The sequence below is a fragment of the Peromyscus eremicus genome, chromosome 4, assembly GCF_949786415.1.
Source record: "Peromyscus eremicus chromosome 4, PerEre_H2_v1, whole genome shotgun sequence".
In the NCBI taxonomy this organism is placed as follows: domain Eukaryota; kingdom Metazoa; phylum Chordata; class Mammalia; order Rodentia; family Cricetidae; genus Peromyscus; species Peromyscus eremicus.
The window spans coordinates 10,420,426-10,443,797 of record NC_081419.1 but is presented as its reverse complement, the minus strand read 5'-3'; the positions used below and the strand labels follow the sequence as shown (position 1 = coordinate 10,443,797).

General features: G+C 50.9%; 1 protein-coding gene and 1 long non-coding RNA gene across 2 annotated transcripts; one reads left to right on the top strand and one right to left on the bottom strand.

Moving 5' to 3' along the window:
* Positions 1 to 1,921: 1,921 nt before the first annotated feature.
* On the bottom strand, positions 1,922 to 22,533 carry Ptgs1 (prostaglandin-endoperoxide synthase 1). Its single transcript, XM_059260178.1, has 11 exons — positions 22,452 to 22,533; positions 22,265 to 22,357; positions 15,909 to 16,025; positions 15,423 to 15,563; positions 15,087 to 15,230; positions 12,931 to 13,112; positions 12,763 to 12,846; positions 10,282 to 10,528; positions 7,904 to 8,190; positions 3,975 to 4,122; positions 1,922 to 2,408 (listed from the first exon to the last, which is right to left on the bottom strand). The coding sequence occupies exons 1-11, from the start codon at positions 22,456 to 22,458 to the stop codon at positions 2,053 to 2,055; spliced, it is 1,806 nt and encodes a 601-aa protein (XP_059116161.1). The 5' UTR covers positions 22,459 to 22,533; the 3' UTR covers positions 1,922 to 2,052.
* On the top strand, positions 1,930 to 7,408 carry LOC131908973 (uncharacterized). The gene is made up of 2 exons (XR_009378695.1): positions 1,930 to 2,099; positions 7,015 to 7,408. It is a non-coding gene; the product is annotated as an uncharacterized LOC131908973 (long non-coding RNA).
* Positions 22,534 to 23,372: the final 839 nt, after the last annotated feature.

Sequence of the window (23,372 nt, the reverse complement as noted above, 5' to 3'; positions counted from 1 at the left end):
CCACTGAACCATCTCTCTAGTAACTAAGTTTTTAAAAGACTGACACTGATAAGAAAGGGCCAGAAATGGGCAAACAATCAGGTATTGAAAGGGGAAAACAGATACTGGGTAAGCAAGAACAACACACGTGCTCTGGCCATGTCTGGCCCCCAGAGGATCCTTATGTGTTAGAAAGAGTTGGGAGGTGGGATGCCAGGGATCATATTCTTTGTGTCCAGCAGGGCCAGGGTAAGTGGCCCCGAACTGGACAGCTAGGAACAGGCTTTCTGAGCTACAAGACCCAGCCCTGAAAAAAACCTCCAGCCAAACCCCGATCCATCTCATTTCACAGCCACAGTTCTGGAAGTGCTCTAGGTCCCAAGAATGGAACACAAGGATTTTCTTGATCTCTCACCTCAGCTGTCTGTCTTTGCCTCCCTCCTTGGTCACAGAACCTATGTGGCAAGGTAAAGAGAACCAGGCCAGGACTAGAGAGAAAGGGTGCCTACTGCCGGGTCTCCACTGTGCTCTGAAGAGCAGAAGCCACATCAGTACTGTCCACTCGCAGCCGTGTCCCCATCAAAGTACCCAGTGCACAGGCAGCATGAGAGAATGAGCACTGGGCATGAAAAGCAGCCAGCACATAAAGGGAAGCTACCCCCAGCCTCTCATGTCAACCTCAGGCCAGAGGCAACATCAGAGCTGGCAAACAGGAGGGAGAGGGGCTGGCTTCCAAGCCTGGTTCTGGGTCCTGTGGGACTGGCATATCACCTGGACACTCTGCAGTTCTACTGAGGGTTATACCACCCACTTCACACTGTCCCGATGTCAATAAATGAGAATTAGGTGTAAAAAGTTGGAACAGAGTAGTGTGCTCTCCTTCCCAGGTATCCCTGGTTTCGCCTGCCTCCTCTATAAGAGAAGGCCATTTTAATTGGCTAGCAGGAACCAGATGCTACATGTCCAGGGCTTGGGAGTTAGGTATTCTAGATGAACAGACTGACAAAAGCAGACCATACCCCAAAGAAGAGATGAAGCATCAAAGGGAAGGCATGCATGCCAGGATGGACTCCAGGGATGCCCTTGGGAAGTCCCGTTGACCTCAGGCACACCTGGCCAGTGGTTAGGAGGAAAGCCTCATCAGCGCTCACTTGCAGATGGGACTTAAAGAGATACGTAACAGGCAACTTTGGAAAGATAATTTTATTAGCTTCATGAGAAACAGCTGCCACGAGCAAAGACCTGGATCGAGATAGAGCTGAGGTGGATTCCCACCTGTTCCCTCCACATCTTTGGAAAGGGTCTAAGTGTGACTCCCAAGAACAACATCTGACTTCCTTGACCTTCGGTGTAGAAACAGACGTGGGCAAGGCAGTCCTTGTTGGACATTGAGTTCTTTTGTTCTGTGTCCATTTCACTGAACAGGAAAATTAACCAATTCCACATTCTAGACATTCAGATCTGGACTGGTCTGGCCCATGTTATGGATCATTGACCAGGAACATGACCTTCTGAGTCACCAATCAGTCAACATTCTGGAGGGGTCCCCAGATTCTAGAAAGAAAATTAAGAACCCCTGTAACTTTCAAGGAATTTCTTAGGAGCTCTACATTCTAAAATTGTTTGTTTGTTTGAAGACAGGGCCTCACTGTATGACCATAGCTGGCTAAGAACTATGTAGACCAGGCTGGCCTCAAACTCACAGTGATTCAGCTGCCTCTGCCTCCCCAGTGCTGGGATTAAGGTGTGTGTGACCACACCATGCCCTATAATATAAAGTTTTAAGTCTATATTCCAAATCAACCAGAACTCATACCTTCTGGGTTGCCAACAAGGAGCCAACTTCTGGCAAGCCAGATAAAATCCACTCCTAATATTTTTAAAGGTTAACAAAGAATTCAGAATCCTAGAATGGCAAAAATCACAATACTCTAGGCAAAGTTCTAAATGTCAGTGTCAATTCTCACAATGCCAAGGCAGGGAACAGACATTCTATCTACCTCAGCCTCAGAAGGACATCCTAGAAGGACAAACACAAAGCTCTTCCCTCCAGAAAGCTGCCTCCCTGCCCCCTCAGAGCTCAGAGGACGGTCTCTCTACAATAGGCCCATCATCTCTGGGTGAGTCTGGCACGTGGAAGGAAACATAGGGGCAGGTCTTGGTGTTGAGGCAGATCAGTTTCTTCAGTGAGGCTGTGTTGACAAGGTTGAAGCCCACATCACCCCCAAATGTGCTGGGCTTCCAATACTCTGGAGAACAAATGGGATTTCCTAGGAGACCCTTGAGGGAAAAGGGAGCCCCAATCTCTATCATACTCTCCCCAAAGATGGAGTTGGGCTGACACTTTTCCAGAAGTAGCCCCGGGTAGAACTCTAAAGCATCGATGTCACCATATAACTCCTCCAACTCAGCGGCCATCTCCTTCTCTCCTGCAAAGTGAGAAGCTACAGTCAGAGTCACAGCTTTGTTAAGGTCAACCTGGGGATGGAAACTTCTAGATTCAGTTTTTCTCTAGAGATGACGGAGACTCCAGGAGAACAATTTGGGCAACAGGGGAAATGTCCTAAAATTTGGCCCTGCTGGTATCAGGGAATAGTTAGGAAAGAAAGAACAGATGGGCACTTTAACTTGGACTTTGTGGTGACAAGAGTCTAGTGATCCAGGTCTGTCCTCAAACAGCTGACCTCCAGCAACTCACCCCAGTCTCTGAACTTAGTTCTTGGGCCATCACAACATGAAGAGAACAGCCTGTCTTGATCCCCCTCAAGGAAGATTGGAAGGCCTTTCCTCTGTCAAAGCCCTGTTATTACCTAGAGTCAAGTGTGTTCAGGTTCAGACGGATATTCAAGGCCAGTCTACTCTCTGCTTCTTGGGACCCTTTGTCATGAGAGACTAGAGAGTCATCAAGATTACTGTCCAGGATCATGGGGAACTCATCTACTGACCTCAGGATCTGTTCCACTCTGACAACTACATGTTCACAGATGGTGACCAAAGAGAGACAGACATAGGACTTGCCCATCCATTTCTTCAAACCTATCCCTCTGGAGTACAGGGGTCTGTCACACCAGTGGTAACAGGAGGGATCCAATTTGACTGCCCAACATGTGGGGAGTTTGGGGGAAAGAGAGGATGGAGGGAGGGAGAACTCTTTTAAGATCTATTTTATTTTTAACTATATGTGTATTGCCTGTGGCAGCCAGAGGAATCAGGTTACCTGGAGCTGGAGTTACAGGCAGTTTGTGAGCTGCCTAAGATGGGTGCTAAGACTCGAACTTGGGACCTTTGCAAGAGCAACATGCACTCTTAACTGCTGAGCCATTTCTCCAGCCCCATGGATGCAGATTCTTGAACACCATGAAAACTGATTGAATCATGATCTCCAAGAGAAGCGTTTGGGACTTGGGGATAGGGTGTGGTGTGTGTGTGTGTGTGTGTGTGTGTGTGTGTGTGTGTGTGTGTGTGTGTGTTTTATTTTGCTATGTTAAGGGGGTTAAGCCAAGGGCCTCATCTATGCTGGGCAAGTTCTCAACCTGAACCACATGCCCAACTAGATACTTTTTTTATCAACCTTCTAAGTAAGTATCTAGGAGCCACTACACAGAATAAAACCCAAGTCTTCAGCAGATCCTAGTTCAGTGTGAACCACCCTTCACCACATAGCATCTCCCAAGACTTACTCCAGTCACATCTATGACTGTCCTCCCAGACGGGTAACTACTTTTCACAGCTCTGTGCCTTTGTTCTCCCACTTCCACACCTGAAGTCCTCCTCCCTCTATCTTCAACCTGGAAAGTTCCTATCTGTCCCTCAAGCCCACTGGGAAGGTCATCGTCTCTCCCAAAGCAGGCTACTGCCACATTCACTGCTTTCCCTTACAATGCTCAGTCACAGTGCTGGCCATCTGCATTGTCCCAGTCTCTGTCTTTGTGACCTCCCTCACTTTCTGTGCAGACCTTGAGGGTAGAGACTGTGTCCAGGAAGCAGCTGCCTACCTGTGAGCTCCTGGAAAGAGGTGTAGGGCTTCATGCCAAACCTCTTTCGGTATTCATTGAAGGGCTGTATGCGCATCTCTCGGGACTCCTTGATGACATCCACAGCCACATGCAGAACGTGGTGGTTAAAGTTCCTACCCCCGCCAATCTGCCAAGAGATTAGCGCAGCTGTCAGCCTAAGAACCAGACTGTCCTGTGTAAGGTCCTAAAAGAACTCCACGGCTCTCGTTCTTTCCAAACCAGGACAGAGAATGTCGTGACACTGTGGTTTGCCTCCAGCTCTGCCCTGTCATTCTATTGTAAAGTCTACAGTTTCCCTGCTTCCGCAACACGGAAATGTGCATCACTCCACTCTAATGACTGGAACTCCTTGGAGTCACACCAACAGGTGGCGTCATTTTTATTGAAAGAGAGAAAAAGTCCAGATTAAAAAGAAGGACTCCAGATCCCCAGGACTTGGATGGCCTGCCTAGTTCACTTGGCAAGCTCCAGGCCAAGTAAGAGATCCTGTCTGAAAGTTCAGGTGGACAGCTCCTGAGGAGTCACACCCACAGTTGACCTCTGCCACACAGACACACACACAGACACAGACACAGAGACAGACAGACAGACAGACAGACACACACACACACACACACACACACACACACACACACACACACACACAAGACCCCACAAAAAGTCATAATAGTTAAGGAGCATCAGTTTAAAGGAAGCTCTACTTCTGAGATCTGTTTTGATAGAACAAGTATAATTGAGCAGAAAGAAAAACAGTTGAATTGAAATCATACGGCTCAGAGCAAAGCGAACTTGGGACAGCAAACAGAGAGTGGCTGCAACCCCAGCTCTACCCATGACAAGCTGTGTGGCTGGAATTGTGCACCCCAAAGATGTACTGACGTCTAACCTGCAGCACCCACAAATGTGACCTTAGCTGAAAATGTAATAGTCTCACCTTGCTGGTGGCTTAGCTTTATACACTTCCCATCACCCACAGGCAACTACAATCTGATAATACTTAATGGAAAATTCCAGAAAGAAACACTTCCTAAGTTTTAAATTGCAAGCTATTCTGAGCAGCATGATGAAATCTGATGAGGACTCTCTCAGTCCTGCCCAGGATATGAATCATCCCTGTGTCCAGCATATCCATACTACACAAGCCCCGTGGCTTGTCAATCACCTGGTATCTGTTAGTTACATGGTATCTGAGTGCCATGCCCAGGTAACCCCTACGCAGTAAACTAAACATCCTATACCTTGTCATTCATCTCACCCCATGTCCTCACATTGACACAATATCAACTCACATTACCCCAAGAGAGATGAATACTGTACACCACTGAGAAAGACCATCTTATATGCTTTTACTACAGAAAATTGATACACATATTCAATTTTTCTATTATCACTATGTCTCTTACTGTACCTAGTTTATAAGTTAAACTTCACCATACTTTGTGTGTATAGGAAAAAAGTATGTATATAGTTCAGTACTCTACCATTTCAGACATCTGGGGGGAAGTCTTTGGATGTATTTCCTATGGATATGAGAACTATATAGTTATTCCCTGGCACAGACAGAAATAAAGTCATACTTGATTAGGGAAAATCTTAATCCAAGAGGTGATGCCTTGTTCATTTGTGTTCAAGTTTTTGCAACAGGGTCTCATGTAACCCAGGCTAGCTTAGAACTCTCCATAGAGCTAGAGTGACCTTGAACTCCTGGTGCTCCTACCTCCACCTCCAGAGTGCTGGGATTACAGGAGTGTGCCTCTGTGCCCAGCCCAGTGGTCGCTCTTAAATGAAACTGGAGACACGGAGAAGACACCACGTGGCAAGATGATGGAGGCAGACAGTTGAGTGACACTTCTTCTACAAGCCAAGAAATAACCAAGGATTGTGGGAGCCTAGTGAGAAAGGCATAGAACAGATTCCTCTCGAGAGCCCACAGAGAAAGTGGCCACGCTGCCACCTAACAGTGAAGGACATGTCTCTGTTATCTCAAGCCACCCACTTTTTGTTGGAAAACCCTGGCACGCAAACACAAGTGCAGACTATGTGTTTCCTCATGGGCAAGCATGGGGAGTGTGGGAGCATCCTCCTGATACGTTGTGGTAAAATAAAGGGAATGAAGAATGAAAGACACACAGAGGTTGTCACAGTGCCAGTCACATGGCAACATCAGACAGTAGCCATCATGCTGATCATTAGGGAAAGGCCAGATCTGTCATGTCTCTGCCCCTCCTCTATAACCTGAGAGTCAACACCTGCTGTCCTCTGCCAGTTCAAAACCCAGACCTTTCACACACTTCACAGCCATCCAGCCCCACATAAGGCTACTATCCCTTCTCACACCCGTGTCCCCACAGAGAGCAGAGGGCATCAGCCTGCCAGCATACACAGGTGGCAGCAAATGCTGATTGCAGTCAAATTACCAGGAGGAAATGTAAATCCACTAAGTGTCACAGCTTCCTAACAGGGCTGAGGGACAATGATGACCGAGAAGCAAAGGGCTCAAGACAAGAATGACAGTCCAGAGAGCTGTGGAGGAAAGGGAGCTTCCAACTGTAGGGAAGGAAGGATTTCAGAGGAGCTGGCTTCCAAAGGAATGCATTCATCTGCTGGGGCCACACATAGGTGTCTCAATTAACAGAAGCTTATTCTCAGTGTGGAGGTGAGTGTGTCTGATGCTTGGTCCCTTCTGAAGCTGGCCTCTGTGGCTTCTAGATAGCCACTTCCTCCCTGTGTCTGCATGTGACTTTCCTTCTGGGTGAGTCTGTTTTAATCTCCTTGTCTTACAGGAACACCAATCACATTGGGTTAGGGCCCACCCCAATTTCCTGGTTAGTCTCAATTGTCTCTTTAAAGACATTATCTCCACATGTTATTCTGAGGTCTTGAGGGTTAGGATTACAGCATATTAATTTGGGGAAAGACGTAGTTCAGCTGACGAGAAATATAGAATTCAAAAAGCATTTCCTTGTACAGGCACTGTCATGTATACTACCATATCCTAATAGGGTCCTCTGTCCCTCAGATTTCCTGCCCTCTGACCTCAGGCCTTTGTGCATGCTGTCCTCTCCATCTGGAACACAATCATACCCTTCACCATCATCACTCCTCCAGGGAAAATGCTGCCCATTTTTACCATCACTGCTTTGCCAGCACACTAACACCCAGGTCTGGGTCACAGAGCAACATGGCTCTCTGCACTATGGTCCTCAACATGTTCTTATCATTCTGAGGACATCAGCAGCGCCTGTCATGGTCCCTCATACACAGCAAGTACTCGAGTGATGCTATCACTGGACTGTTTCCCTTTTATGGTGTCGGTGCCAAAGGGACAGGGTCCAAGAACCATGTCAATTTTGTTCATCTGGAGTATACCCAAACATCTGGAATAATACCTGTGCTGTGGTCTGAACCTGAAATGTATTCCATAGGTTTGTATTTTAAACACTTACTCCCCAAATGGTGGCACTATTGGGGGTGCTGCGGAACCCTTAGAAGGTATAGCCACACTGAAGAAAATGGGTCACTAGAAACCAGCCTTTGAAGGTTACAGCTCAGCCCCTGGTTCCTGTCTCATGATTTCCTGGTCTGCTGTGATGTGAACATCCTTTGCCTCGAGCTCCTGCTACCACAGACAGAGTCACTCTGCCACGGCTTTCCTTGCTGGGACACTGTGAGCCAAAATAATTCTTCCTCCCTTGGGTTGCTTCTGCAGGTGTTTGAGATATAGTAACATGAAAGTAACTAATAAACCCTGGTACTGTCACCTGCATGAGAGAATTCATAAAGAGATCTTTATAACCACCTGTAGAAGTAACACCATGCTCATTCCACAGATGAGGAAGCTGGGTTTTAGACCAAGTCTATCGGATCCCAGAGCCCGCCCCTGATGACTCTGTTTCTCTGAAGCTTACCTGGCCAGCCCTCTGGCGAGAGAAGGCATCCACCAATGCCTCAATACCATAGTCCACCAGCATGGAGGTGTTGAACAAGAACTGCTCATAGCTGTACTCTTGCGTGCCCACTTTGAAGGAGTCGGGCATGAGTGGGTGCCAGTGATAGAGATGGTTGAACTCCACGGCGATGCGATTTTGGTACTGGAACTGGGCTCGGAACAGCAGTTCTGGGTCAAACTTGAGCTGCAGGAAGTAGCCACTCAAATGCTGCACGTACTCCTCAATGACAATTTTGATGGTTTCCCCTGTGTAGGGAAGATGGAAAATGGGGTCAGCAGAGCTCAGCACGTGGGAAACGGGACAGTTCATGGGAAGTGCTTGCTTTTGTCTCCTTGCTGCTGGTGGTATTCATTTATCCCCCTCGGTCACTTCTGCTTTCTGTCCTTGTAAGAGGATGTGAAAACAGACTGTCTCAGATTTAACTGAGATACGCAAACAAGGGCATTGCTGCCCCAGAGGGAAGTCCTGGACCCAGTAAGGCAGTAATCAAAATCTGGTTTCCAGGGGCTAGAGAGAGATGGAAAGAGGTGAAGAGCACTGACTGCTCTTCCAGGGGACCCAGGTTTAACTCCTAGCACCAACATGGTGGCTCACAACTATCTGTAACCCCAGTTCCAGGAGTCTGATGCCCTTTTCTGGCCTCCTTGGGTACCAGGCATGTACATGGTGCAGAGATATACATGAAGACAAAAACACCAAAATACATAGAATAAATTAAAAAAAAAAACTATTTTCACAACCCCGATGTAACCTCTCTCCTACAGACCATGACAAACAAGGTCTGGGGAAGTCATGAATGGTGACACAAGCCTGTGAACCCCGACCTTGTGGGGCCAAGGTAGGAGAATGGCAAAGTGGATGCCAGGATGGCCTACTTGGAAAAAGGTTGTCTCTAAAAAAATTTTTTTAAGCTGAGAAACTCTGAGAGGTATAAAAATACAGTGCTATGTTAGTGAGGGATGTCATTTCACTGAAACCCTTGGTGAGCGGGGAGGGCTTCAGAGACACCATGTGACAGCTGCAGCAGCCAAAGAAACCCCAGAGCTGGGGGTGTGGGCCCGCATTTGTCTAAATGTGCCATGTTGCTCCTGTGTTGTTTTGTACATTAGAATCTCGTGGGCAGAGATATTCCTTGATCCCTAGGGAAGCAGCTATACACAACAGAAACAGCCAAGAAAGAAGTCAGCTGAAGATTCCAGACCAATAGGAAAGCTGGCCAGTGGATAGGTGAAGGAAGCTGGTATCCAGACCAAACAGCCAATAGATGAACTGGCTTTTTAGTAAACTGACCTGGAGCCACAGGATTTGGGGTTAACAGACATGGGTTCACATCCTAGCTTCTTAACATGTAGGCATCTGAGCCTGAGGCTCACTTTCCTCACCTGTAAACTGTAGGCTCTATGGATTCCCATGTGATTTCCATATGACCATGTATCAGGTCACGTGAAGAATAGACAGCAGGCATTTATGCTGTTGGCATAGGGCAGTCAACCTCAGCCATGTCAACACAGGTCAGCTTGAGTCTCAACCTTGATCACAGTTTCTCCACCAGCCAAGGTGCTGGGCAACCTCTAGCAAGAGACCTGGCCTCTCTGGTAAAGGTCTGTGAGATACAGACTTCCAAAGAAAACTCAGCCTGTCCATCCTCAGGCTGTTCTTATCCCCAGAGCCCGACTCTTCCAGAAGCCAGTAAATTAAACACTGTAATTGGGACCAGCCATACCCAGTAATGCCCAGAGGTGGTGACTCACAGAGTATGGTCAGGACAGAGGTGTCAGGGTCCAAGCTCCCAGGCAGGAAGCCATCTGACATTTTAGGTAATAGACTCACTCCCCTTAGGAGACACAAAAATATCTTGGACCTGAGTCACCTAGAATCTACCAAACTCCACGAAGGCTGATAGACTGAGAGGGGAAATTGGGGTTTCCTGAGGGTGAGGTAAGCTGGGGTTTGATCCTGGTGTGCTGGAGATAACCAAACTGGGTGGCTGCACAAGGGGGAAACTGGGATTCAAGATTGTCAGTCTAACATGCTCAGAGCCTTCCCACTAGGCGGCATTGCAAATCCTTCCAGCAACACACACATCCTGGACGTGAAGCCACAGCCTGGAGGCCCCGGCCTCAGGTCTCAGCCACCAGCGACTGTCCCTCTCACCAACGTGACCACGTTGACTAAATCTCTTTTTCCTGCTTTTTACTATTAATTTGTTTTACTTTTAATTAGGTTACTGAGTGTGGGTGACCAAACCCAGCTTGGGGCTCAGGCTGTGACTCCCCAGGTTCAGTAACACCAGAGGCCTAACCTGCCCTGCCTCCCAGCTCCTCGGACATGCTCACCTATAAGGATGAGGCGAGTGGTCTGGAAGAGTTGCTCGTCATCCCAGGTGGGGTGCTCCTCTTTCAGCAAGTCGCACACGCGGTTGTGCTCACGCAACCAGATCGTGGAGATGACCATCAGCCCTGGGAGCAACCCAAACACTTCCTGGCCCACAGCCATCTGATTCTCGAGCGGGACACCCGGTGGGTAGCGCATCAACACCGACGCCTGTTCCACGGACGGTGGGTACACCTCTCCGTCCAGCACCTGTGGGATGGGGCCGCCTGGCAACCTGGGGCCGGGCAGAGCGCCGCAGCTGACTCCAGCCCTCCTCCAAGATCCCTCTCCGTCCACATCCGGTCCCTGTGCTCCAGCTTTACTTCCTCAACCCAGGTCTACCTGCCTGGTACTCTCTAAGTGCCTGCCCTAGACCAACTCTTGCTCTTAGACATCCTTTTAGGTACACAGCACTCAGTGTGCCCCTTTAAAAAACAGACAACAAAAACCCTCAAATCTAGCACCACAGGCTAGCTGGGTTAGCTTGAAATACTTCCAGCCGCCCTCTGCTCTCAGCAGAGATCAGAAGCCTATACACAACACGCACCCTGTTCCCCTCCTTTCACCCAGTCATTCCTCACGCACCCCTGGATCTTCCTGGCTCTAAGTCTTCTCACAGCTAAACCCTCCGGAGAGCTAACAACCTTGGCCCCTTCTTGGCCTGCTCAATCCCGCTGCAACTCTGACTTCCTAGAGAAACAGTCCAGGCCTCAAGGCGCTCCGATGGTACCAACTGATTGGTGGCAGTTACACAAGAGTAACTAGGTAGGTGGTGGTTTCTTCAACCATTCATGAAATATACACATTGTCAAGCTATACGCCAAGTATTCTTCTCAGCTCTGAAGACACCCCAGTGAATTTTCCTTCCGCTCCCTCAGATTTCTGTAATCCAGTGTAGTGGCCACTAGCCACCTGTGGCCTCTGGGCACTCCAAATTTGACTCGAGTGAAGACCTCTATTTCATTTAATTTAGATTTTACTTGATTTTTGTTTTAAATTTTCATTTTTTAAGATTTATTTTTGTATGTATGTGTATATGCCTCATGTGTGGGGATGCCCACAGAGGCCAGAAGAGGGCATCAGATCCCTTAGAGCTGGAGTTACAGACAGTTGTGAGCCTCTTTGTGGTTCTAGGAAGCAAACCCAGGTCCTCTGGAAGAGCAGCCAGTGCTTTTAACTGCTGAGCCATCTCTCCAGCCCTACAATTTTAAATTTTAAAGCTGATGTTTCAGCTATTGTGTATGTGAATCTGCTTATTCAATTACAATTTTTATGAAATCTAGAGAGAAGTCGGCTACCTCCAATGAAAACCTTTTTAAGTTTTATTACATTTATTTATTTATGTGTGCACAAGGCAAGAGCACACAGGTGCCAAAGCAAACCTATGGAGGTCAGAAGACAAACGCTAGTCATCAGGCTTGGTGCCCTCACCAGCTGAGCGTCTGACCACCTAAGTAAAGTACATTGTTAAAATCCATCTTGTCTGTTTTTCACTTTCGTTAATGTGGCCACTAGGAAATGTGAATTACATATGAGGCTTACACTACTGTTGGACAGCTCTAGTTTACACAAGAAATCTTGCTACAGCCCATACCCTGGCATTCATACACATGACCCCTGATGGACTGTGGTTCCCCCATACCCTGGCATTCATGTATGTGACCCCTGATGGACTGTAGCTCCCCCATACCCTGGCATTCATGTACGTGACCCCTGATGGACTGTGGCTCCCCCATACCCTGGCATTCATGTACGTGACCCCTGATGGACTATGGTTCCCCCATACCCTGGCATTCATGTACGTGACCCCTGATGGACTGTGGCTCCCCCATACCCTGGCATTCATGTATGTGATCCCTGATGGACTATAGTTCCCCTATACCCTGGTATTCATGCACATGACCCCTGATGGACTGCGGTTTGCCCATATCCTGGCATTCATATACATGACCTCCACTGAACTGTTGTTCCTTGATGACTGGGCCTATAGCTAAGATGAACACTGCTTAGTCACCTGCACAAGTCCCACCATGGTGCCCATTCCACAAAGTAGAACAGCAAAAAGAATGAAAGCATCTCCAGTGGGTTATGAGAAGCCATGGGAGGCCATGAGGGGCATGGGAAGCCATGGGGGACATGGCAGGCCATAGAGGAAATGGGAGGCCATGGGGGCATGGGAGGCCATAGGGGGCATGAGATGCCATGGGGGGCATGGGAGGCCATGGGGGGCATGAGAGGCCATGGGGGGCATGGGAGGCCATGGGGGCATAAGAGGCCATGGGGGGCATGGGAGGCCATAGGAAACCATTCCTGTTCTTTATTTGCTTTTTGCCCTGTTAGCTTCTCCCAGCCTTTGATCTCTGGCCCATTCCCCTACCCAGCCTTCTTAGAAAGAGAAAATGAGGGAGACCCTTCCCACAGTCCCATCTCCAAGCCAACAGTACTTGGTACTTGAGTTTTCCATCCTTGAAGAGACGCAGGCGATACTGTCGTTCTAAGTTATCTCCATAAACGTGGCCAAGGTCTATCTGAGGACAGAGAAAGGTCCACTCAGATCATCTGGATTCTGGTAAGAGCCTGCATGTGGTGATGAGCCCCTCCTGCACACTCACTCCGTGGCCCAAAGCCTTGGTGAAGCCAGGACCCATCTTCCCAGAGGTCTTGAAGAACTGGTGGGTGAAATGTTGTGCGAAGAAGGCAAACATGATGTTGGTCCCCTGCGGGGCGGGGATGAACTTCCTCCTCAGCAGCAGTCGCTGGGCGAGGAGCTGAACATCAGGCAACTGCTTCTTCCCTGGTTAGGAAATAGGAAAGAACCGTAGATGCCTAGGTCCTGCTTGGATCTTCCTGCCCTGGGGACCACTGGTCTCCCAGAAGTCCTCAGGCAAACTATCCCAAGCAGGAAGGCCAGAGCATCCTCCTCAGGACCTGTCCTCCCTCCCCACAGGTAGCCTGTAAAGAAAGATCTTGAAGTATTTGCCAAGGAAATGGCCTGGTATTTGGAATTTGTTTTAAAATCCTCTACCAAAAGCCAGGCATGGTGGTGGACACCTGAAATCCCAGCACTGGGGAGGCTGGGACAAGAACATCTCCAGTTAAAGGCCTGCCTGGGTTACACAGACTGTACCTCAGAATCACACAGGGGTCCATTGAGACGGCTCAGCAGACAAAAATGCCTGCCACAGAGGACTGACCACCTGAGCTCAAGCCCCCAAGGCCCCTAATCATAACTCACACACAGGGTCAAAGTTCCTCATGCTGTTGGCTCTGTGCCCAGAAAGAGAAGCATTTGCAGAAGGGATCTTAGCATTTCTGTGAAAGCCAGAGGGAGGCACCTCCTGCCAGGAGCCAGGAGTCCTGGGTCTGCCTGGCTTTGCTCTATGGTTTTGGCCAAGCAATTCTCCCTGAGCCTCGGTTTCCCTGGCTGAGCAGTGTGTGAAGGAGGGGCTGGACCTGGATGAACTGAGTGAGTGTCTAACAACTGCTGAAGCATCACTGAGACCACAGAGATATGGCAAGGGGATGACAGGATGGGGGAAGGATGGGGGTTGGGCACAGGGAGGGACTTCACTGTTGGGGGCTCACGAGGTGGAGTAGGGAGGAAGGAGGGTGGATGCAGATTTCATACACCATCTCAGGAGACTTCTTCCCAGCCAGGATCTGCGAATATAGACCCATCTTCATCTAGGTTGTCTGAGCCTTCTAGGGCAGCTCAGATCTTGGGGTCCCTCTCCCTACCACTTGTCCTTTATCCTTGGTTCTGAAAAACCTCTTTCCTGGAATTGATGGCTGAGCCTGAGGAGGACGGGTAGAGAGGAAATGAAGGGATGGACAGTTGGCCTGATATGACCATTTCCTGGTGACTTTTTCTGACCTCAGTTTTCCCACCTGCAAAGTGGGCATGATGAAATGTGCTGTTCCCTCCCTTCTGCAGAAATGAAAGGCTATTCATCCAGTAACTGATGGAAGCAGATCCACAGCCAAGCACCAGGCTGAGCTCCAGGAGTCCAGTCAAAGAGTGGGAAGAGGGATTCTATGAGCTAGGGGCATCAAGATCATGATGGGAAAATCTACAGAGACAACCAAACCAAGCTGGTGGGAACTCATGAACTTTAGACCAACAGCTGTAGAGCCTCCATGGGACTGGACTAGACCCTCTGCATAATTGAGACAGTTGTGTAGCTCAGTCTGTTTAAGGGACCTCTGGCAGTGGGATCAGGATCCATCCCTGGTGCATGAGCTGGCTTTTTGGAGCCCACTACCTATGGTGAAATACCTTGCACAGCCTTGATGCAGGAGACAGGGGCTAGGACCTTCTTCAACTGAATGTACCAGGCATTGCTGACTCCCCATGGGAGGCCTTACATTTTTGGAGGAGGGGATGGGGGGGTTGGCTGGGGCGGGGAAGGCTCGGGGGAGAACAGGAAGAGGCATGAGAGAGGGATCTGTGGTCGGTATGTAAAATGAATAAAAAGTTTCTTAATAAAGAAAAAATTAAAAAGAAAATAAGTGGAAGGCTAGTGGCAGACCCTGTTTTCCTAGTATCTAGGTGCTCACAACATGGGGACTCATCTGGGAGAACCTGCCTCTGATTTTACTTGTCATCTTAAGGAAGAACCTTAGCTGCCTTTTCTGTCCTCTTCCTTGGTCCTAGACATGTCAACTGCCTTGCTTTGCTCCACCTATCTATGACATTGGTCAGTAATGGCTCTTCTGCCTGCTTTTGCCTGAAGAGAACTCAGGCCAGCTCCTTACCGCAGCCCCTTACCTTTGGTCCCCATGGGTGTGGGGCAGTCTTTGGGCACGGAGGGCAGAACTCGAGTATAGTAGCTCACATTGGAGAAGGACTCCCAGCTGATGTAGTCATGTGCTAAGTTGTAGGTTGGAGGGCTGGGGATAAGGTTGGACCGTACTGTAGATCAAAAATAACGGTGACAAGGCTGTTCCCATCCCTCCCCACATCCCTGCCTCCTCCTATGCCGGGCCTTGTTTTATCTGGCATCAGAGAGTTTCTCCACCCACTGTTTTTATTAGATGCCAAGAATCCCAAGAACTGGGGTGATTCCTCGTTCCTCAGATTAGAGGGGCCCAGCCCCACACTCACCTGTGAGTATCAGCCGCATGAGTGCTTCTCTGATGAAGGTGGCATTCACAAACTCCCAGAACCAGCGTCCATGTGTCAGCAGGAAATGGGTGAATGAGGGGCTGGGGCGCAGGAAATTCCGCAGCCAGGTCCAAAGCTCAGCTGCAGGAACAGTGGGAACCACTGAGTGCATCTCTTCCGACAAGACCAGAGCTACCCATGGTGAGAGAATGGGGACCAAACAGGAATCTATGGGCAGCACCCTTAGGAGTAAAGATACATGAAAGAGCCAGGACCCAAAATGAGGACAGAGGACGAGGAGCATGGAGATGAGCCACCACAGAGTGGAATGGACCAAGAAAAGAGCTTACATGGAAGCCATGTTTGAGCAGGGTCAAAGCCAAACAAGGAGGCGAAAGAAGCCACAGCCAGAAAGGAAAGCAGGTGTCAGGATATAGAGGAAGATCCAGAGGAGCAGGAGAGATGGGGGCCTGAGGCCTAGCTCACGGATGGTGCAGTTGGGGCCCGAGTAGCCCGTGTGAGTACAGTCACACTGGTAGCGGTCGAGGCCGAATCGGACACAGACACCCTGGTTCTGGCATGGATAATAACAACAGGGATTGACTGTGGATGAGAAACAAGTATTAGGGACATTCTCAAGGAGCCTCCTGACGCCACCCACTCCGCCCACCCCCGAGTGTGGAAACAGGGCACAGAAGCAGCTCTCTCCCAGACGACCTCTGGACTCCTCTCTGGCCAACCCCACTCGTTACCATAGACATAAACCCCAACCCTGCCCTGGACCTCCAGCCTAGCCCATGCTCCAGGCCAGGAGAAAGTCCCTCCCTCCCTGCTGCCACCAAGGGGGTGAGGGAAAGAGTCCAGACCCAAGCTGTTGATACCCAGGCTGGGAAGCAGCTGATAAGACAACCTGCTGTGAGCTTCTGAGGGCTCACTTCCTGCCTCTTCAGAGCCAAGTGACTAGGGTATGTGTGAGGGCTTCAGAAAGGAGACCAGGGTGTGGGCAGGTTCTCCCAGACGACCCCCCCCCCATGTTGTGAGCACCTAGATACTAAGAAAATAGGATCTGCCACTAGCCTTCCATTTCTGCAGAAGGGAGGGAACAGCACATTTCATCATGCCCACTTTGCAGGTGGGAAAACTGAGGTCAGAAAAAGTCACCAGGAAATGGTCATATCAGGCCAACTGTCCATCCCTTCATTTCCTCTCTACCCGTCCTCCTCAGGCTCAGCCATCAATTCCAGGAAAGAGGTTTTTCAGAACCAAGGATAAAGGACAAGTGGTAGGGAGAGGGACCCCAAGATCTGAGCTGCCCTAGAAGGCTCAGACAACCTAGATGAAGATGGGTCTATATTCGCAGATCCTGGCTGGGAAGAAGTCTCCTGAGATGGTGTATGAAATCTGCATCCACCCTCCTTCCTCCCTACTCCACCTCGTGAGCCCCCAACAGTGAAGTCCCTCCCTGTGCCCAACCCCCATCCTTCCCCCATCCTGTCATCCCCTTGCCATATCTCTGTGGTCTCAGTGATGCTTCAGCAGTTGTTAGACACTCACTCAGTTCATCCAGGTCCAGCCCCTCCTTCACACACTGCTCAGCCAGGGAAACCGAGGCTCAGGGAGAATTGCTTGGCCAAAACCATAGAGCAAAGCCAGGCAGACCCAGGACTCCTGGCTCCTGGCAGGAGGTGCCTCCCTCTGGCTTTCACAGAAATGCTAAGATCCCTTCTGCAAATGCTTCTCTTTCTGGGCACAGAGCCAACAGCATGAGGAACTTTGACCCTGTGTGTGAGTTATGATTAAGGGTCAAGAGGGTGGCAAAAAGTCAGAGCAACCTAGCATGGACTGGCCAGTCACCAAAGAGGCCAACGTCAGGAGGACTGACCCAGAGCAGGGCCTACCCCTCCAGCCTGAATCCTCACCTCAGTTTCCACAGTGCAGCACCCTCCCACCTCCAGGGGCCTCCAGATGTCCCAGAACCCCATCACCACACATATACCAGCAAAAATAATACCGACCATGCAAATAGTTTTGCTTAAGCCCTGGTAACTTTGAACAACCCCACAATGACACTTTTGTGATCTCTGGCAGGAGTTTGGGAGAGAGAAGCTAAGGGGAAGAAGGCTGGACAAAAAGGCCTTATCAAGCTGCCACAGGCAGACCTGGCAAGCAAGAGCCAGGAACAGGAGAGCTGACAGGATCCCAGCCCTTCACATCCCTGGATGTTCCCCAGCTGGTCACAGCCCCAGAAAGACCAAAGGGGCCTGGAGCTGCTTCCAGCCTACTGGGACTAGGGCTTTCCTGATACCAATTGCTCAAGTGCAACTCACCTGCTGTGAGCCTGGCCGGACTCTGGCATAGAGCTCTCCCATACCCAGGAAACAATCTTACCACTCAGAAGGAACAAGGAGAAGGTCCAGGCCTCCTCTGAGCTCCAGTTTCCTACTTCTACCTCAACAGAAGTCTCAAGAGGTTCAGAAGCTCAAAGGGGCTGCAGCAACCCTCCCTCAGGCCCCAAAGACCTACCCCCACACTTACCTAGACTATACTTCTCACATCTCTGAGCCCTCCCCAAGGAATCCCACTCTGCTCCCTGCTCAAGGCTCACCAAGTCCCCACTCTGAAGTCTGCCTCTCCTTCCTGCCCTGAGGGAGGGCCACACCTTCCCAGACATCCACCTCCCTACTGGACTGGGCTCACAGCCTGGGCTTGGCCCATGTGCATTCAGGGAACCACTGGTGACCAAGCTTAACAAACGTGTGTGGAACTAATAAAACGGCACGATGAGACCAGCCATTCCCTGCCAGGCAGAGAGATGCTTTCCTCCTCCCAGCAGTCCCGGAGGCGAGCTTCGAGGCCTCCTGATGCTGTCAGGGTTTTTTCGCCAACTAATCAGAGTTTCCTGCAGCACCAATGTCCTGTCTCAAGCCAGAAGAGGGCCTTCCCTCCCAACCAGACTGTGGCAGCTTTCCCTTACCCCTCCCCACCCTCTTTCCATAAACACCAGCTGCCCCAAGACAGGAAAAGTTCTTTTGGGCAGGGACAACAGCCGCAGGAGCTCCGGGCTACGAAAGTGTACAGAGAGGGTGCCGCTTGGCCATGCTGACTGTGACAGCCGTGCTGGGAAAACTGGGCTGTCACTGACCAAGTCCGTGACCCCACCTCCCCGGGTGCGTTTGTCTTCCAGCACCCCGGAGGAAAATGGGTGGTCTCCTGTCGCACAGTAAGGATCTCCAGGTCAGAGTAGGCAAGAGGCTTACGCTCAAACCCCACAGCCTCTGGGCAGCAGAACCACAATGTGAACCCCCTTCCCTTTCCCTGCCTGACTCCTCCTGGGATGTCTAGGACTTGATTTAGGGGAGAGAGAGAGAGCAGAATCACACTGATCCAAAGGCCATGGATGTTGCTGTTTCTTCAAGGTGAACTTTGCACATCCCAAGTGAATGTGGAAGCCTGGGGTCACTGTCTCCTGCTATAAGCAGACCTCCAGTTATTCAACAGGACAGTTGTCCTTTTCGTCTGACTTCAAACCTGCAGCATTCCATGCCAACCCAGTCCTCTGCCTAGCAGAGGGGACAACTCTACTGAGGCCACCCACCTTTCTTGATGGAAGTAAGGGGCCATCAGGGGAGGAATAGGCACCCAGTCTAATTTACTTCCAGTGACCCACACTCAAGCACAAGTCGGCCACCAAGGAAGAACACAGGAAAGATGAACTCAGAAGTGGTGCTGTCCCTGGCTGTGTCTATGAACAAGTCCCCTCCACACTTAGGGCCTTGCTTGCCTGTCGGTCCCATAAGCAGGTAGAGCAGGTATCTCAAAGGATGCTTTCCTCTGATCCTGCCCCACCCCCCACCCTACCCCCGTCTGTACTCTAGAGGAAGCCAAGCTGCTCCCCTAGGTTATTTCCATCATTCTCCAGCCCTCGGCACAGGACTCTACAACTGTTCTCACTGAGTGTCTGACGCCCATGAAGCAGGACAATAGACAGCCACTGTGCCTGCAAGATACAGACCCGAAGGCCAAAGCAGTCAGCTCACATACTCACAGATCTTCCAGCTCTAAAACCCACCCGTGGATTTGAGTAAGATGTCCTTCAGCCCAAAAGCTGGAGATCTGGACTCAGAGGCAAGCAGGGCAGGGGACAGGTATGGCTGGGGAGCACCCAGTCCTCCCGGATGTGGAGGTGGAGGTGGCATCAGGCAGAAGAGAAGAGGCTGAGCCCAAATCTCCTAAACATAATATTTACAGAGGCTCGGGGGCGGGGAGTGTGTGGCAGTCAAGAAGAAAGCCAGCCTGAGTAGCCAGACCTGGGCCTCCCAACACCATGCCTGTAGGCAGATCCAGGCCAGACACCTCTGTGGCAGGCCCAAACAGCAGCCTACAGCAGGAAAGGAAGGCCCCTCCGGGTCCACAGACCTAGCTGGGGCTGGAGACAGGAGCAGTCAAGGAAGACAGAGGGAGGCTTTGGTGTATAGTCAAGTCTCACCCCACATGCAGGAGTTAGCTGGCCTCGGGCTCCTCAGCCTGGCACACAACTCTACTGGCCAGGTCATGCATGCCCTCTCCTTAGCTAGGCATGGGGCACATAAATGGTCTGGGTATTATGGTGCATGCCTTAAATCCCAGCACTCGGGAGGCAGAGGCAGGTAGATCTCTGTGAGTTCAAGGCCAGCCTGGTCTACAGAGTGAGTTCCAGGACAGCCAGGGCTACACAGAGAGACCCTATACATGCCACTGTTTACTGCAGACTTGGGGGCAGGCAGGCACCCACCTGTCCAGTTCTGTCTTTAACCCTTTCAGGGGTCTGTGACCAGCTTCTCAGCCTCTAGGCTCAACCCAGAATCATCTACCTGTCCTCATTTTCATGTTCCCAGGGACCCTTGAATACAAGCTCTGCTATCCAACACCTACTGCTTCCTGCAAGAAAGACCCTCACAGAACTCCAGCAGAAAACCAGTCTCCTCCTCCCACCACCTCCTTTCCTTCAAGGTCTAGTTGAAATAAATGCCACCTCCTCCAAGAAGCCCTCCTGATTCCTCACACGGGGGCAGATATTCCCTCCTTGACATCCTTTGCTTCTCTCACCCTTAGCCATTGCCCTCACTCCCTGTAGAATGGTCCTAGCATCTGTCTCCACCATTAGACTGTGAGCTCCACTGGGTTCTGTGTCACCAGGGCCCCAGCCAAAGACTGGCATAGAAGAAGCCTGTGGAATGCAAAACAGAAAAATTCCACTACAGCACACGCACTACGAACATAAGTGGAAGGGACACTGTGGCTCCCATCACTGTTTGGATCCTCTGCGCAGCTCGGGTCACCAGCTCACGCCCACTCCCTGGCTGAAGAGAGCCAAACCCAGGGCCTGGATGCTGAGCACTGGATTTCCCAGCAGAGCAGTGCCCTCCAAGCTAAGCTCTACCCCTCCTCCCCAGGAATCACAAGCAAGGAAGACAGGGGAGTGATGCCAGGTACTCAGGGGCCCAGACGGGGTCAGGGGCAGAATGGGAGCTGGACTCATGCTGACACTGACAGTACAGGCCGGCCAGCGTGGCCAGCCTTGCCTCTACCTCCAGCTCACTGTGGGATCTCCAACACGTGACCCCACTTCCTCGGCATCTCAGAGTTCTCTTCTATGAAATGGGTCTAGCACATCTGCCCCACAAAGCACTGAAGAAAAATCTACCCAGAACTGAGCTTGGTAAGCTGAAGTGCTGGGTCAGAAATATTCCCTCCCAAATCCAGGCTGGGGGGGGGGGGAGGTTTAGTTTCCATTCTTGCACAGGTTTCCCTAAATCTTCTCACACAAACCCTCTCCTCCAGAAGTCTCCTCTGATTCCCAGTCCACTCTGACACTGCTCTTCCCTCCTCTGAGCTCCAAGTCTCAGCAGCATCCAGCAGAAAGCCGAGACTCCCATCCCTCCTCTCCCACTGCTAACCTTCCTTGGCTGCAGTTTACAGGTGGGCATCCGAACTAGAGAAAGGAGAAGAAAAGGCAGGAGAGGGGAGAGGGGCTGGGGTGGAAGAGTGGATTCTTTTTTCTTTCCTGGAACCTGGTACTGGCCTGAAGGAGGAACAAAGGACAGAACTGCAGGGGACCATTGGGAAGTTCTGGGTTAGGCTAGCCCTGAGTTCAAATCCTGAGCCCACCATGCACTATGTGACTTGGGGGTGTTATCATACCTACTGAGCCTCAGTTTCCCCATCAGTGTGTGCACCTCTTCCACCTCCCTGTTCCCAAGATAGCTGGTGCCCCACCCTAGCCCCTGTCTCTACCGATGTGGGGGAGGTTGAGCTTGAGCGTCAGGATTAGTCCTCCAAAAGTTGGAGGCTAAAGAATGGGAACTCGCTCCCAGGCCTGCCTTCTGCTTGGCGCCTGCAGCTTCCTCCCTCAAAGAGCCCTCACAAAACACACACACAGACACACACACACACACACACACACACACACACACACACAAACAACAACAACAACAACAACAACAACAACCAGAACTTGGGGAGGGACGAGGGGGCGGAGAGAGGGGGTTATGGAGACTGCTTGGAAAGTTGCAGCCCAGCACAGGTGAAATTAAAGAACGTCTCTGCTCCCCCTGCGGGCTCCGGAGCTCAGTTGGCTGTGTGCCAGAGAGCCCCTAGGTAGGCCCTAGCCACGGCCACACCCCTGGAATTCTCCAGGGAGCCTCATCCCACAAACTCAACACCCCACTCCCAGGCACCACGAGCAGAAAGGGGAAGTGGGGCCCTCTGGAAGGGAGAAGAGGGAGATGAGCCAAGCCAGCAGCGCAGGACTCGGGATCACCACGGGCATTGGGGCGGGGGGGGGGGGGGGGGGAGTTGCCTACCCGGTGAGGGCACCCCAGGGTCTGCGAGCAGGACAGGGGGCGGCGGCAGCAGCAGGAGCAGCAGCAGCGGGAACTGGAGCGAGAGACTCCTTCCTGAAGAGGAGAGACAAGTTGAGCCTGGCGTTCAAGGCTCCGCCTGCAGGCCACCGAATTCTCCGGCGCGTGGGGGCACTGGGGTCGGACTCACGGCTCATGGCTCTGGGAGCTGATGGATGTGAAAGCCAACTGCTGGGTCCTCGGGTGCAACTCCAGCACTGCCCAGCACTGGCGGGTCCCCTCCCATCCATCCCACGACTCCACCCCCACTCCTCCCTCAAGCTGTCACCTCGACAACGCCCGCTGACTTCCTCTACTCAGGCCTTGGCCAAGACGTTTTATTAACTACTGCATTAAGACTGTCACTCAAGATCCTTTAGGTGTACAACCTTTTTAAAGTGTTAGAAATGCATCTATTGATCTATAGGAAACTGAGGCTGGCTGAGGATAGACATGACAGAGGACAGGGCTCAGACACAAAACAAATGCTGGAAGAAGTCAGTTTGAACCTGCTTGCAGATGATGAGAAAGGGGCTGAGAAGCCCAGCACCCCAGCCCTGCCTGCACACAGGGGTCCTGCATGGAGTCAATAGGACTCTGCCTGCCAGAGATGAAGAGCTGTAGTTTAGGTTCTGATTACACAGGCTGCCAGCTGGGCCACCTTAGATGAGGTACATGCTCCTCCTTGCTGGGCCTCGGTGTACTCATCTATAAAGTGGGCACATAAACCACCCTAGGAAATACACAGATCTCATGTGCAGACGTGATCAGAAGACGTTCTTTCAAAGTTGTCCTAACTCAGATTCCAGGGCTGGTCGAATGCCATCCCCAAGCTGGATGGCCATCAGGCAGCTTTACAGGATCTCAGCATTTGACTCTTTTTAATGACTGGGGAAACTGAGCCTAGAAGGGGAGAATAGACGCAGTCATAGCGTCTCCTGGTCCTCTCACTTAGAAGCACTATCCCTCGGTTTTCCCAGCACACCTAACTACCCTCTGCCCACACCCAATGGGAAGGCCTGGTGGAAGGACCCATCTGTCCTTGTGCTGGCTGTCAGACATCTCTAGGTAC